At 45.9% G+C, this 13781-nt stretch overlaps 1 protein-coding gene across 6 annotated transcripts in view; it reads left to right on the plus strand.

Annotated features, from left to right (window-relative positions):
• CBX5 (chromobox 5) overlaps positions 1-13781 on the plus strand; it is a 59666-nt gene that overhangs the window by 12010 nt on the left and 33875 nt on the right. For all 6 annotated transcript variants that reach the window (XM_068267171.1, XM_068267173.1, XM_068267169.1 and 3 more), the window contains one exon: positions 7161-7194. In XM_068267171.1, coding sequence (XP_068123272.1) covers positions 7170-7194 — 25 coding nt within the window. In that variant the 5' untranslated portion in view covers positions 7161-7169. The remainder of the gene's footprint in view (positions 1-7160; positions 7195-13781) is intronic.

The following is a 13781-nucleotide window of genomic DNA, read 5'->3' on the forward strand; positions in this document are numbered from 1 at the left end:
TCATGTTCAGCCAGGAACCAAGAATTGTCTGTACAGAGTGCAGTGATCATTCTCAGGGCTTGGTAGTCGGTACAAAAATCATCCGACCCCTCAGTTTAAGGCATGGTCATTTTGACATGTTTCGGGGCTCAGTGCCATATAGACGTTTCATGATGCTATAGCCTCATAATGCGTTCTGTTGCTATGGCGTGTGGAGGAAGGATGACTGCAGCACACCTTACAGCGGTTAGGTCAGAAGAGGCAAGGAGGGGAACTTCGTGTATCCGGCGCTCTGGATCTCTACAACATATCGGAGCGGCTGGACATACTAGATTCTTGGCAGAGATTGCTTTGAATGGCTCCCTCCACTGAAAATAGTGTTTACTGACCTTGAGGGATGTTTTGGTTTATTTTGTTAATTATTCTTTGTCCTTTTTATAGCAAGGAATAGAGAAGCAAGAGAGTAAAAATGCATCATTACCATTTGTAAGTTAATTATCTCAAATAAAAAAGGTGTCACTTCTAGGAAAATATCTTAAAAGACCACCAGCTTGTGCTGAATAGTCGCTCCGCATCAGTAACGTGCAGTGGCATCTTTTGGGACTGTTACGGTACGATTGTTCTGCATGAATAAATGTAGTGTGAAAAGGGCCTAAGGACTCATTCACACCTAAGTGGGAATCATGCAATTCCCGCTAATTGCTAAAGTGCCAGCGTTTTTAGTCTATGTCAGTGTTCACACTAGAGCGATTAGCGATAATCGCAAACGTGTTACATGCAGCATTTTTCCAGCGCTTTTGTAGCGATTGCCATTAGCTTATATAGAAACGCTAATCATGATCGCTCCAAAAACGCACATTTGTACAGCGATTTAAAATCCCCCACGGAAAATGCTTATGCAAATCGCTGGTGGTTAGTGATTTTAAGTGTGAACAAGCCCTAAAAGTTGTTGAAACTTAGAACCTTAAACCATTTAAACGTATTCATCACAAATGCATTTCAGCATTCAGTCCAGACAGGTTTAATTTTCCCATAGTTCCTTATCCCATCAACCAACATTATTGTTTTCTGGGAAAGAGTTAAAGGAATACTGTAGGGGGGTCGGGGGAAAATGAGTTGAACTTACCCGGGGCTTCTAATGGTCCCCCGCAGATGTCCTGTGCCCGTGCAGCCACTCACCAATGCTCCGGACCCCGCCTTTGGTTCACTTCTGGAATTTCAGACTTTAAAGTTTGAAAACCACTGCGCCAGCGTTGCCATGTCCTCGCTTCCGCTGATGTCACCAGGAGCGTACTGTGCAGGCCCAGTATGGTCTGTGCCTGCGCAGTACGCTCCTGGTGACATCAGCAGGAGCGAGGACACCAATGCAGGCGCCGTGGTTTTCAGACTTTAAAGTCTGAAATTCCAGAAGTGAACCGGAGGTGGGGCCGGAGCATCGGTGAGTGGCTGCACGGGCACAGGATGTCTGCGGGGGGGACCATTAGAAGCCCCGGGTAAGTTCAACTCATTTCCCCCGACCGCCCTACAGTATTCCTTTAAGGCCTGTACACACACCTGATTATTGGCTGAGGTGGTCTTTATTGGGCTCCTCAGTTGACGAAGACGTGTGGTTTTGCGAGGTGACAGAACTGCCTATGTAAAGTGTGAAAGGGCTCTTAAAGTACTCCAGACTGTCTTGACAGTACTCCAACCAGGTCTGCCTGTATTACTATATCTACTTATACAATTATCCTCTTCTTGGCTGAAACAATCGTTTGTGATCATAGTGTCTGAAAATTTAGACATCGAAGTTTGGTTTTTTTGCTGCTTTATTTTATTCCAACAGTAGGGTGTCGCTTGCTGGTCCCATCTCCTTGCCATATAACAGACCATACTGCTTTCAAGGGAGTTGAGGCTCTTTTTTTCCACTATGAAATGCGATCGCATTTCAATCTAATTGCCACTAATGCGATTGAGCTACTATTGAAAATTGTGCAAAAGGTGGATCAGCGCATCACCAGGCCGCTTCCGAATGGCCTACAATCAGAGGTGCGCTGAGCCCCCCCAGAAACTGCAAACGCACCTTGAACCCAAACAGAAGCTCTGCATATACACCAAAAGCAAGGCTGTTAAGTGGGAGCAGCTGACCAAAAATGAATTAAACTAGTACATAGCAAGGAAATGAACAGCGCTACTTAAAAACAGACAAGTGCCTACCTGCAAGAGAGTGCAAGCCCCACTTGTGGGATAAAATATACACCTAGCATACACATAACCTGTCTACCACTGGAGGATGTTGGTTTCCTGTAACAGCTTGCATGCAACTTAAGTGCTCGTCCCTCCCATTGGGGGGGCTCAGTGCACCTCTGATTGTTGGCCATTCGGAAGCGGCCTGGTGATGTGCTGATCCACCTTTTGCGCAATTTTCAATTTTCGATTTTACTTGGTAGCACACCCAGGCTATGCATATGCATAGGTAGGATTTAGTTAGTGTTAGGTCCCCTCCCATAAGAGGATGACTTCTCCGCAGTGGGAGGGACAAGTACTTAACAAGTTGCATGCAAGCTGTTACAGGAAACCAACATCCTCCAGTGGTAGACAGGTTATGTGGATGCTAGGTGTGTATTTTATCCCACAAGTGGGGCTTGCACTCTCTTGCAGGTAGGCACTTGTCTGTTTTTAAGTAGCGCTGTTCATTTCTTTGCTATGTACTGATTGAGCTACTATGCTCAGTATAGTAGAGCTCAATCCAATACAAAATGCATCAGGCTGACAATTGTGCTTGGGCCAAAATGACAATGCAATCAGATTGCACTAATGGTAATGGCTACTGCCGTTTTCATTAGTTTTACTATAGCCTGCATTTTGCGATCTGTTGGCAATCTGAATCAGATGGCAAAATGCAAGGTAGTGGAAAAGGGCCCTTGGACAGCATACGGTATCAGTACAGCACTTTTCATATACTGCTGCTGGAAGCAATTGTTTTGAGTGAGAAATTTCTAAAGTGCATATGAGACTGTAGACCTGCGGTCACATATGCATAGATTTTGCTTCATATGTTGCTTCAAATCCCAAGCTCTTAAAGTGCTGCTAGTGGTCCCAGGCCTTGGTGATTCATTAAAGGGAACCTAAAGTCTAATGGAAAAAGCCAGCTTTAGGCCTGGTGCACACCGAGCGGTTTTTGAAGCGATCCGCAAACTGCTTCCGCCTGTGAAAACGCTTGACTAATGTATCTCAAGGGGCTGGTGCACACCAGCGGTTTGAGGTTTTTTTGCAAACCACAAACGTGGGTCCTGCAGCACTTTTGCGGTTTGCAGAAGCGTTTCTGCCTCAATGTAAAGTATAGGAAAAACGCAAACCGCTCTGATCTAGCGTTTCCAGAGCCTATTTCCTGGCATTTTTGTAACAGAAGCTGGGCAGTAACAGCTTTTACTGTAACAATATTTGTAATCTGCTACACAAAAAACACTCCCAAAAACGCTAGGCATGTTTAGAAAACGTCTCTAAACATGCCTAGAATCGCTCTGAAATCTGCTCCAAAAAACTCGTTTTGAGGATCTGCTAGCGCAGTGTTCCCCAACCCTGTCCTCAAGGCCCACCAAGAGTGCTTGTTTTGTGGAAATCCACACAGGTAGGTTATCAGCTCTGCTGAGACACTAATTGCCTTCACCTGTGAATGTGTGTGGTTTCCTGCAAAACGTACTGTTAGTGGGCTATGAGGATAGGGTTGGGGAGCCCTGCGCTAGCGGTTTTGGTGTGCACTGGGCCTCACTTAGGCCTCTTGCACACTGCAAGCGATTCCGATTCAGATTCCGCTTTTTAATCAGTTTTTACCTCCGATTCAGATTTAGATTTGCAGTGTGCAAGGAGCAAACTGCAAATCTGGATCTGAATCGGAAGTAAAAACAGATTAAAAAGCGGAATCTGAATCTGAATTGCTTGCAGTGTGCAAGAGGCCTTACCTGGGGCTTCTACCAGCACCCTGCAGTCCCCCACTGGCTCAGTTTTCATATTGCTGACTGAGCCTGTCACTGGCCACTGCGCCTGAGCAGGACAATCCTGGCGACGGGAGCACGAACAAGGATGCGCACAGCCAGAGCTGCAGCGGGGACTGGAGGATTGTTGAGGACCAGTTCGGGCACAGGGAGGCTGGTAGAAGCCACAGGTAAGTAAAACTGGCTATTTTCATTAGACTTTAGGTTGCCTTTAAGGTCCTGTTTACACTTAATCAGTTGGTATGCGTTAGTGCGCGTTTTTTCCATAGCAGTGCATTGGGAAGAAGATTTCAGTTAAACGCGTTAAGTGTGAAAGGTGTCATAGGAAAACATGGGCATTACTTTGAAAATCAGTTTTCTTTCAGTTATAACTGAGAGCAACTGTGTAAAAGGGGCCTAAGAGTAGATTGGGGAAGGGGGCTCAGTTTTAATCCCACATGGACTGTGGTACTTTATATCCATTAATCAGACCTCTCCCGAGCTGCAGTAGTGTGCTGTGTGACGCAGGTCACTTCGGCGTGTGCTCTTCTGCATGCTGTGCCTGATGACCTGGACGCGGCCATAGATGTACTATTATGTCTGTGGCCATGAAGCGGTATAAACTTGTGTAGTTTAGGTGCCAGCTATAGCTGAACCCCAAATTACTACTCCCTCTGAGTTGCTATGACTGGGAGGGGAAATAGTGATGAAATCTAGCTTTACCTACCTGGGGCTTCTTTCAGCCCCTAGAAGTCACATGTGTCCCTTGTTGCAGTAAGGGCCCATTCACACAAGAAGCACTTTTCTGAGCATTTTGCGATTGATTAGCGGTTTTTAAAATTGCTCCCATTCACTTTCATTGGAATAATCACGGCGATTTTCGCGTACGTGATCGCAGCACTTTTTACCGCGATTTTAAAAACGCTAATTAATCGCAAAACGCTCAAAGACGCTTCTAGTGTGAACTGACCCTAAGTCTTTTCCCGGGTCCCACTAGCAGCCTCTGAAGTGTTGCTGACCAAAGCCAAATTTAAGTTTTACGCAAAAGTATGTAGCCTGATACTGTACCAAACATATCACCTGTGGCATTTAGTGCATTTTTTCACTCTGCATAAATTTGCATACAATTACCATAACATTTGCCTCAACTTGCTTTGTGTTATTTTGTTTACTTAAAACTGAGCTCCAAGCAGGCGAATAATAGGGGTTTTGTGAGTTATTACACTTACCAAAAGATTTAAGACATAATTTTGCTCAGCCTGGAAAATAAATAGTTCCATTATGGTGGGTTTGATTATAGAACAGTTTCTATTCCTCACCTAGCAACCAGTGCCTCATCTGATCTGCCCTAGTAACAGAAAGTAGCGCAGCTGATTGGTGGAGCAGCATAAAATGTTCAGACCTTCAAACCTGAGGCCAAGTTTGACTTGTACAGTATTTGAATGTGAACACATGTAGATATACAGTAGATGTCCTGAAAAATACATTTAGTATTTTTATTTTATAACTTGATTGTATTGTGTTTGTTTGTATTTCCTGTAGTTAAAGGGATACTGTAGGGGGGTCGGAGAAATATGAGCTGAACTTACCCGGGGCTTCTAATGGTCCCCCGCAGACATCCTGTGTTGGCGCAGCCACTCACCAATGCTCCGGCCCCGCCTCCAGTTCACTTCTGGAATTTCTGACTTTAACCTCTTCGGCGATAATCCCGAGCTGAGCTCGGAGTATATCGCGCAGGAGGATTTCTCAGGCCCTGGTGGGCCGATTTGCGATTTGCATAATTTTTTTGTTACCCAGGGCTCGCTACATGATTTAAAAAAATAAAAGATTAAAAAAAAAAGTGCCGCTGACCCTCCTGGGCAAAATTGGAGAGAAAAAAAGCACTGGCACCAAAAAATGCAGCAGGGAGGATTAAACCACAAATGGTCTTACCTGCAGTGTGCTCCAGATACAGTCAATTGCAGTCCAAAAGAAAGAGGAAATGATGGGCATCAACTGCATAAAAGACCCTTTATTGTGGTGGGTAGACACAGTGGTTACAGCAGTGGGGGGAGGACAAAGATGTCTGACAGCTGTTTCGCAGAGATAGACCCTGCTTCTTCAGAGACAGAAGAAGCAGGGTCTATCTCTGCGAAACAGCTGTCAGACATCTTTGTCCTCCCCCCACTGCTGTAACCACTGTGTCTACCCACCACAATAAAGGGTCTTTTATGCAGTTGATGCCCATCATTTCCTCTTTCTTTTGGACTGCAATTGACCCTCCTGGGCGATGCAATTGTATCGCCCAGAGGGTTAAAGTCAGAAAACCACTGCGCCTGCACGCCCGTGTCCTCGCTCCCGCTAATGTCACCAGGAGTGTACTGCGCAGACACAGACCATACTGGGCCTGCGCTGTGCGCTTTTGATGACATCAGCGGGATCGAGGACACGGCAACGCAGGCGCAGTGGTTTTCAGACTTTAAAGTCTGAAATTCCAGAAGTGAACCAGAGGCGGGGCCGGAGCATCGGTTAGTGGCTGCGCGGGCACAGGATGTCTGCGGGCGACCATTAGAAGCCCCGGGTAAGTTCAGCTCATTTTCCCCCAACCCCCCCCCCCCCCCCCCCCCCCCCCCTACAGTATCCCTTTAAGTTTGCTTCAATGTTGTGGGGTTTATAGAGTGACTAGCTTGTTTCATCTGGTATTGTCTGTTGGTGACCTGTCTCCCATGAAGCCAAACTTGTGACTTGTTAGTTAAAGGGCAACTGAAGCAAGATATATTATGGAGGCTGTCATATTTATTTCCTTTTAAAAGTTACCTGGCTATCCTGCTGAACCTCTGCCTCGAATACTTTTAGCCATAAGCCCTGAACAAGCATGTGGCAGATCTGGTGTTTTTGACATGATTATCAGATCTGACAAGATTAGCTGCATGCTTGTTTCTGGTGATATTCAGTCACTACTGCAGCAAAATAGATCAGCAGGGCTGCCAGGCAATTGGTATTGTTTTAAAAGGTAATAAATATGGCAGCCTCCATATACCGCTCGCTTCAGTTGTTCTTTAAAAGCTTGAATGTCTCTGGTTCTTTTCTGCTGTTCATGTGTTGTAGGCTGTGCTGATGGCAGACATGCTTGCATATATGTCCATTATCTATCATATCAACGTATTGTCTCGGCTATAAGCTACATATGTATCAGTCAAAACTCTCTCTCTTTTTCTTACAAAATGTTTCCGGCTCCACCCAATTCAGAAGTAGATAATGGACATCCCTGAGACTACTCCAGGTACAAGACTGGCTGCACAATGATTGTTTTCTAACATGATTTGCTTTCCCAAGTGTTAATTAAGGTGTTTTGCATTTTAAATTGTTCTATCCTTTGTTGTTTACTGTCTGAAACCCAACAAGAAAACTGCATTGTTCAATTGCAAACTAAATAAACAGGAACTGTAGATAGGCAAATAGTTCACACATGTGCTGCAAAATGCTGTTTTTTTTTTTTAAACCTTTTTGCTGGGAATACACAATGAATTTTTTTGACAGATGGATAATTTCCGACAGCTACGGTCTGATTTTGATGATTTTTTATTGATTTTCTCATATAAGTGAATGGAAATCGATTGGAGAATCTATCAGCCAGTAAATCTGCCAAAACAACTTGTGTATTCCCAGCATTAAACATGCCTAAAGTCTAGGTATTTACTACACCCTAGGGGAGAAGCACCAGAGCTGTAAGCATGCTCCTCCCTACTGTGCTGGTCTACAGTGCTGGAACTTGAGGTTGGCCCCATAAAGGATCTAGAAAGGCTTCTTATGAACAAAGACTTCATACGTCCATTTGGTAAAAGAAAGATGTTTGGTTTAATCAGAGGTTCAGGGCTTCAGTTACGGCTTCTGTGACCGCAAAAAAACAGAATTTCATTGGTAATGATCTGCCAGTTGGCTTATGGATCAGCTGGGCAGGAGGGGCTCAAGAGGAAGGCTGCAAAGCTGTGTACTGCAACCAGTGAACAGATGGGTAATAAAGGACCTCTCTTGAAAAACTCTTAAATTAAAAATACAGACTTATAAGAAGTTAATTTCTACCAGAGGAAAATACAATACCTCCTTGGTGGTAATCCTGAGCGCTCGGGCTAGCCGCTGGGAGCTCAATGCAGAGTATAGCGAGCAGCGGTAGTTTTTACTCGCCTCCCGGGGATGCAGATGTCCGTAGCCATGTCCTCTGAGGCTCTGGTGAGAGCTCAGTCATTGATCTCACTACAGAGTTAAGGTGGCCACTAATGATCCAATCTTTTTTTATCCAATCTCACCATTTCTATTTAATATAAGGGAACTATCTAAATTATCCATTCAATATATTCACTCAATTTACCCTTCTACTACATAGATTTGGTAAGATTGGATGAAAAAGATTGGATCATTAGTGGCCACCCTAATGGCCCATACTCACGAGGGACTTTTGTCGCCTCAACACGCGGCGCGCGCGTGTTGCGGCGACAGGTCGCCCGTGAGTATGGGCCGTCGCACGCGCGCGCGCCCCCGAACTGTCGCCCGTCGCTATGTCGCCATGCGATTGAAACTTTCAATCGCATGGCGACAGTCGCCGCTGCCCCCCCGCCGCAACTGTCGCTAGTCCGCGTGAGTACGCGGACTAGCGACAGCAACCTCCATTGAGGTTCACTGAGCTTCCGGCGGGGGGAGGAGGAACGTCAGCGACAGCTTCCGCCTTGCCGCTGGTCCCTCTTCCGCATGTGTACGCGGAGGGACCTGGCGAGAAGCTGTCGCCGGCCTGTCGCCCACACGCTCACGTGTGCTGGCGACAGGCGAGTTTTGCAGCCCGTGAGTACGGGCCTTTAGAGTTCCCGGTGATGTCAGCAGGAGCGAGGACGCGTGCAGTGGCTTGCAAGATTAAAGTCACAAAAACCAGGAAGTGAGCTGCAGGGGGACGGGACAGGAGAATTGTTTTCTTTTCCCAGCGCAGGCACAGGACGTCTGCGGGGGCCATTAGAAGCCCCAGGTACGTTCAACTCTTTTCCCCCCGCTTTAAAGTACTGCTTTAAACTATTTTTCTCCTATGTTTCAATTCCAACAAACAACAAAGATGGGTTTTTTTTAGAACCAAAGTGAACTTTGGTTCTAAAAAAAAAAAAAAAACATCTTTGTTGGAATTGAAATATTACTTACAGTAGGCAGTAAAACTGCCAGATCTGACAGGTTTTGGACTACTCCATCTTCTCTCGGGAGATTCTGTTAAGCTTGGAGGTGTAATCTCCACAGTCAGCATACAACACATAAGCTGACGTGAAGGAGGTACACACACCAGCACAAGGAATCAGGATATCCCCAGTTTAGTGGAGGAGAGGACTGACTCCAATAGGAGATTGTGGTGCACAGAGCCGGTGCAGATCCGAACAGCCACAAACAACACTTTCGTAATAACGTCTCAGCGCAAAGTAGCGCTGAGCGCATAAACCAGGACTGAGGAGATCAGGACAGGTAGACAGAATGAACGCTTGCTTAACTAGCCACTACTTAGTGACAGCAAGCGTCCACAATAAAACAGACTGGAATGAGGTAGCCAATGCGTTTGCAGCAATGGCGTGCCTCACCAAGACAGGACAGGATAGTCAGGAAATAGCAGGATCAAGATAGATGAACGTAACACAGATAAATATACAATAAGTATGATTTCCTAGCGTATTACAATTACAGCTATCAATGAAACTATTTGTAACGTCTGACTAACATATGTATATATCGGCAAGGAACCGATATATGACATAAGCAGGAACTCTGACTAAGACCGGAGTAATACAGGGAACAGGACTCAGAAGGATTCGCTATCTCTTCGCAGAGATGAACGCAATCCACAAACAGGACCAGGAACAGGATTCAGAAGGATTCGTTATCTCCTCGCAGAGATGAACGCAATCCACAAACAGGACCAGGAGCAGGATACTAGCTCAGCACGGGTGCTCACGATACGCGCAAACTACCAAAACGTGCTGGAAGGCTGACTAACTGAACACAGGAAATAATCAGTTCGTGTACGTATATATCAGCGACACTGATGTATCAACGTAACACGAATACAAGGAAAATAACAAAATGCGCAAGTATGCGTATATATTGGCGATGAACCAATATATGACACAAGACAAGCAAGTAACAACTTCTAGAACAAGAGCAGAACTAGGAGGACTCGCTGACCCCTTCGCAGGAGTCAGCGCAGTCCACACGGACCAGGAACGAGATGGGGCACGAGCAGAGTAACAGACAGAATCTGAGACTATGGTAGCCCATGAGGCATTGCAGGAAGCAGTTCTTTATACTGAGGTCATCCAATGGGAGCAGACCTGCAGATTCCCACACAAGTGAATGGTAATTAATCACAGGCTGATAGCAGGAAAAGGCAGACAATGATATGCAGCCTGCAGGAAAGGGATTGCCCCTCCATTGCAGCAGACAATGTTTGTTTACACAAAAGCATATTAAACTGTCATTAACTTCAGAGCGACTGCAGATGGAATCAGCAACTAGTTTAAGTGCAAACCAAACTATGCAAGCAAATGCATGTAATGACATTAGAACTGCTTGGTTTGCAATACCACTGCAGTCAGCAGTAAACGCTGCAGAAGCGATCATAACAGATTCTCAGTATTGTTTTTTTGTTGTTGTTTTTTTTGTTTTTGTTTTTTTTAGAAAAGCACCCTATAGATCAGGTATGTCAAACTGGTCCTACGAGGGCCGAGATCCTCACACATTTTTTATACAGCTCAAATGAATTGATGGGTCTGAATCAGGAAAGGTGTGGTCCATCAGGTAGAACACATTCCTTTCTTTCTCAGTCCATCCTAAACACTGGCATGGATCTGGCCCTCCCGGCCTGGAGTTCGACACGTGCTATAGATGGATCTATATAAGCATGCCAGCTGGCCTCCCTACTCGCTTGCACGCTATGTTTGCAGTTGGTGTGAACAACTGCCGTTAAAGTGAATGGGAACCGCATCTTAAAAAAAAATGAAGCAAATACTTGCCTAAGGAGAGGGAAGGCTCTGGGTCGTATAGAGCCTTCCGTCTCCTCTCTCGGTGCTCTCTATCCTGTGCTGGCATACCCTACACCCCCCCCCCCCCGTTTCAATCCCCCGCCGAAAGGGTATTTGGAAGTCTTCGGGAGCCCTGTCCTCCCGAAGACGTGCGGCTCCAGTGTTCTCCCCAGAATTTCTAACCAGCCGGGTGGCATGAAAAAGTAGCCGGGTGGGGAAGTAAGGTCACGTTGGGTGGAGTTGGAGGGTGATGCTGGGTGCCACTACTAGGTAGGGAGGGGCAGGGTGGATCGTGTTGGGTGCTACTTGGTAGGAAGGAGTGTAGGTGGATCATGCTGGGTGCTTTTGAATGAGGAAGTGGGTAAGGAGGAAACACACTGGGAACTACTGATAAGAAGTTACACTGGATGATCTCGCATGCACACAAGCATGATGTACACATGCTTGTTGCTTGTCTATGTGCTAAACAGCGTGTACTACAGAGGGGAAAAAAGGACTGGGAAAGAAAAAACAAGGAGGAATGTGTGAGAGACAAAGGGAAATGTGTGAGAGGGAGAGACAGACTAAAGGTAGAAGAAAACCTATGTATATCAGTGTGGAAAAGGAAGGGGGGGCAATAAAAAAAACAATGTGTGGGTCAGAGAGGAGAGGATTGCAAGCAGTACCATCTAAATATGAATGTAATACAAGAATGCAGCACTCTCACAGCTCCTGTAACTTGCACAGCACACTGCAGGTCTGCAGACAGGTTTACATCAATGTAACATCTCGGAGCAGAGCAGTTGGGGGAAGGACAGCAATAGGAGCTGTAAAAATGTCTGTCTCCTCTCCTCCCAGCAAAGTGCATCTGAAAGGGGGGCATAGAGGTGACGCTACACCAGGCACAGCAGCAGAGGCAGCTAATGGCTATCAGTCACCACCTTACCAGGGATTAACAGATAACCATCTGCCCTGCAATGCTGTCTCCCCGGCATGAGCGAGCGCTGCGCCACACTCTTCCCTGTGCTCTGACATCTGACCTGCGAGGCTGGAGGTGAGGCTGGAGCACATGCTGGGAAGTTTGCTGCGATGTGAAGACTTGCTGGAGGAAGAAAGAGAGCCCGTCTTCTGCATAATAGTCATGCAGATCGGGATGGGATTCACTAGCTCCAGCTCCTTTGAAGTTCCCGCGGTGCCTTTGTAACTTCAGTTACCAGGCTCTCCCCGCCCCTCTACATCACGGCTATGCAGGAGCTGAGGGGAGGGCGGAGATAGTGTAAGTGACAGCGGCTTGCTCCAATAACACAGCCGCTGCTCACTGCATTGAATGTGGAGGAAGAAAATCTGATGCACGCTGTAACCACAGGCGGGCGGGAAGCTGAGACCAGCCGGGCGCTCCGCCCGGGTAATAGGCTCTGGGGAGAACACTGGGCTCCATACTGCATAGGCGTGAGCGTGCAAGAGAGCGTGCTTGCGCAGGCGCAGTACAGGGCCGCCCTTCTTCAGGAGCACTCTGGCTCCCTGAAGACTTCTGAAGCCTCCTTCGGCCGGATAAAGCAGTATTTGACTAATTTAGTCAAATACTGGTACCGGGGGAGCCAGCACTGGAACGAGGGGACCAGGAGAGGAGCAGGAAGGCTCTATAGGACCCAGAGCCTTCCCTCTCCTTGGGTAAGTATCTGTCTCATTTTTTTAAATGCGGTTCCCATTCACTTTAAAGAGAATCTGTATTGTTAAAATCGCAGAAAAGTAAACATACCAGTGCGTTAGGGGACATCTCCTATTACCCTCTGTCACAATTTCGCCGCTCCTCGCCGCATTAAAAGTGGTTAAAAACAGTTTTAAAAAGTTTGTTTATAAACAAACAAAATGGCCACCAAAACAGGAAGTAGGTTGATGTACAGTATGTTCACACATAGAAAATACATCCATACACAAGCAGGCTGTATACACCCTTCCTTTTGTATCTCAAGAGATCATTATACACAGGCAGTGTGCATAGAGGGGCCAGGAGGGGGGAGATGCATCACAGAACCACAACACTGAAGAACTTGGCAGCCTTCCAGACACAGGCTGACAAGTCTGACAAGAGAGAGATAAGTTGATTTATTACAGAGATGGTGATAGTAGAAAGTGCTGCAGTAAGCCAGAACACATTAGAATAGCTTTTGGAACTTGTAGGATGATAAAAAACAGGATGTAATTTTTGTTACGGAGTCTCTTTAAGGGTTTTTGGGAATAAAGAAAACCCAGAGAATCCCCCATGAGGAGATAGAAATATTCCAAAACCTGTCATTTTTCCAGCCTCCTGGAGATGGCAGCAACATAGGAACAAGTAATTTATGGTGCTTTTTATTCCAAAACTTAACATATTATTATTTATATAGCGCCAACATATTCTGCAGCGTTTTACAAAACACAGTAAGACAACACAGGGAACATAGGAACAACCAAAATATACAGCAGAGTCTCAAGCAGCACCAATATTGCAACAAAAACCGTTAACATTAGTGGGATGACCCTGCCCTTGCGAGCTTACAATATAAAGCACATTTTATACATGGATTTTAAGTTCTGTTTTGTGATAGTGGTCCTTTAAATTAAAGTGCTTACTAGGATCTGATATCTAAAGGGGGCAGTGTGATCAGGTGGTAAATTAGTGTTTTGTATTTATATAGCACTGACATCTTTTGCAGCACTTTACAGAGTATGTAGTCCTGTAACTAAATATCCCTCCAGGGTGCTTACGATATAATCCCTTCCATAGTCCTATGTCCATTGTAGTCTAGGGCCAGCTTAGGGGGAAACTAGTTAACTTATTTGTATGTTTTTGAGATGTGGGAGGAAA

Source organism: Hyperolius riggenbachi, chromosome 2 (genome assembly GCF_040937935.1).
Source record: "Hyperolius riggenbachi isolate aHypRig1 chromosome 2, aHypRig1.pri, whole genome shotgun sequence".
Classification (NCBI taxonomy): Eukaryota; Metazoa; Chordata; class Amphibia; order Anura; family Hyperoliidae; genus Hyperolius; species Hyperolius riggenbachi.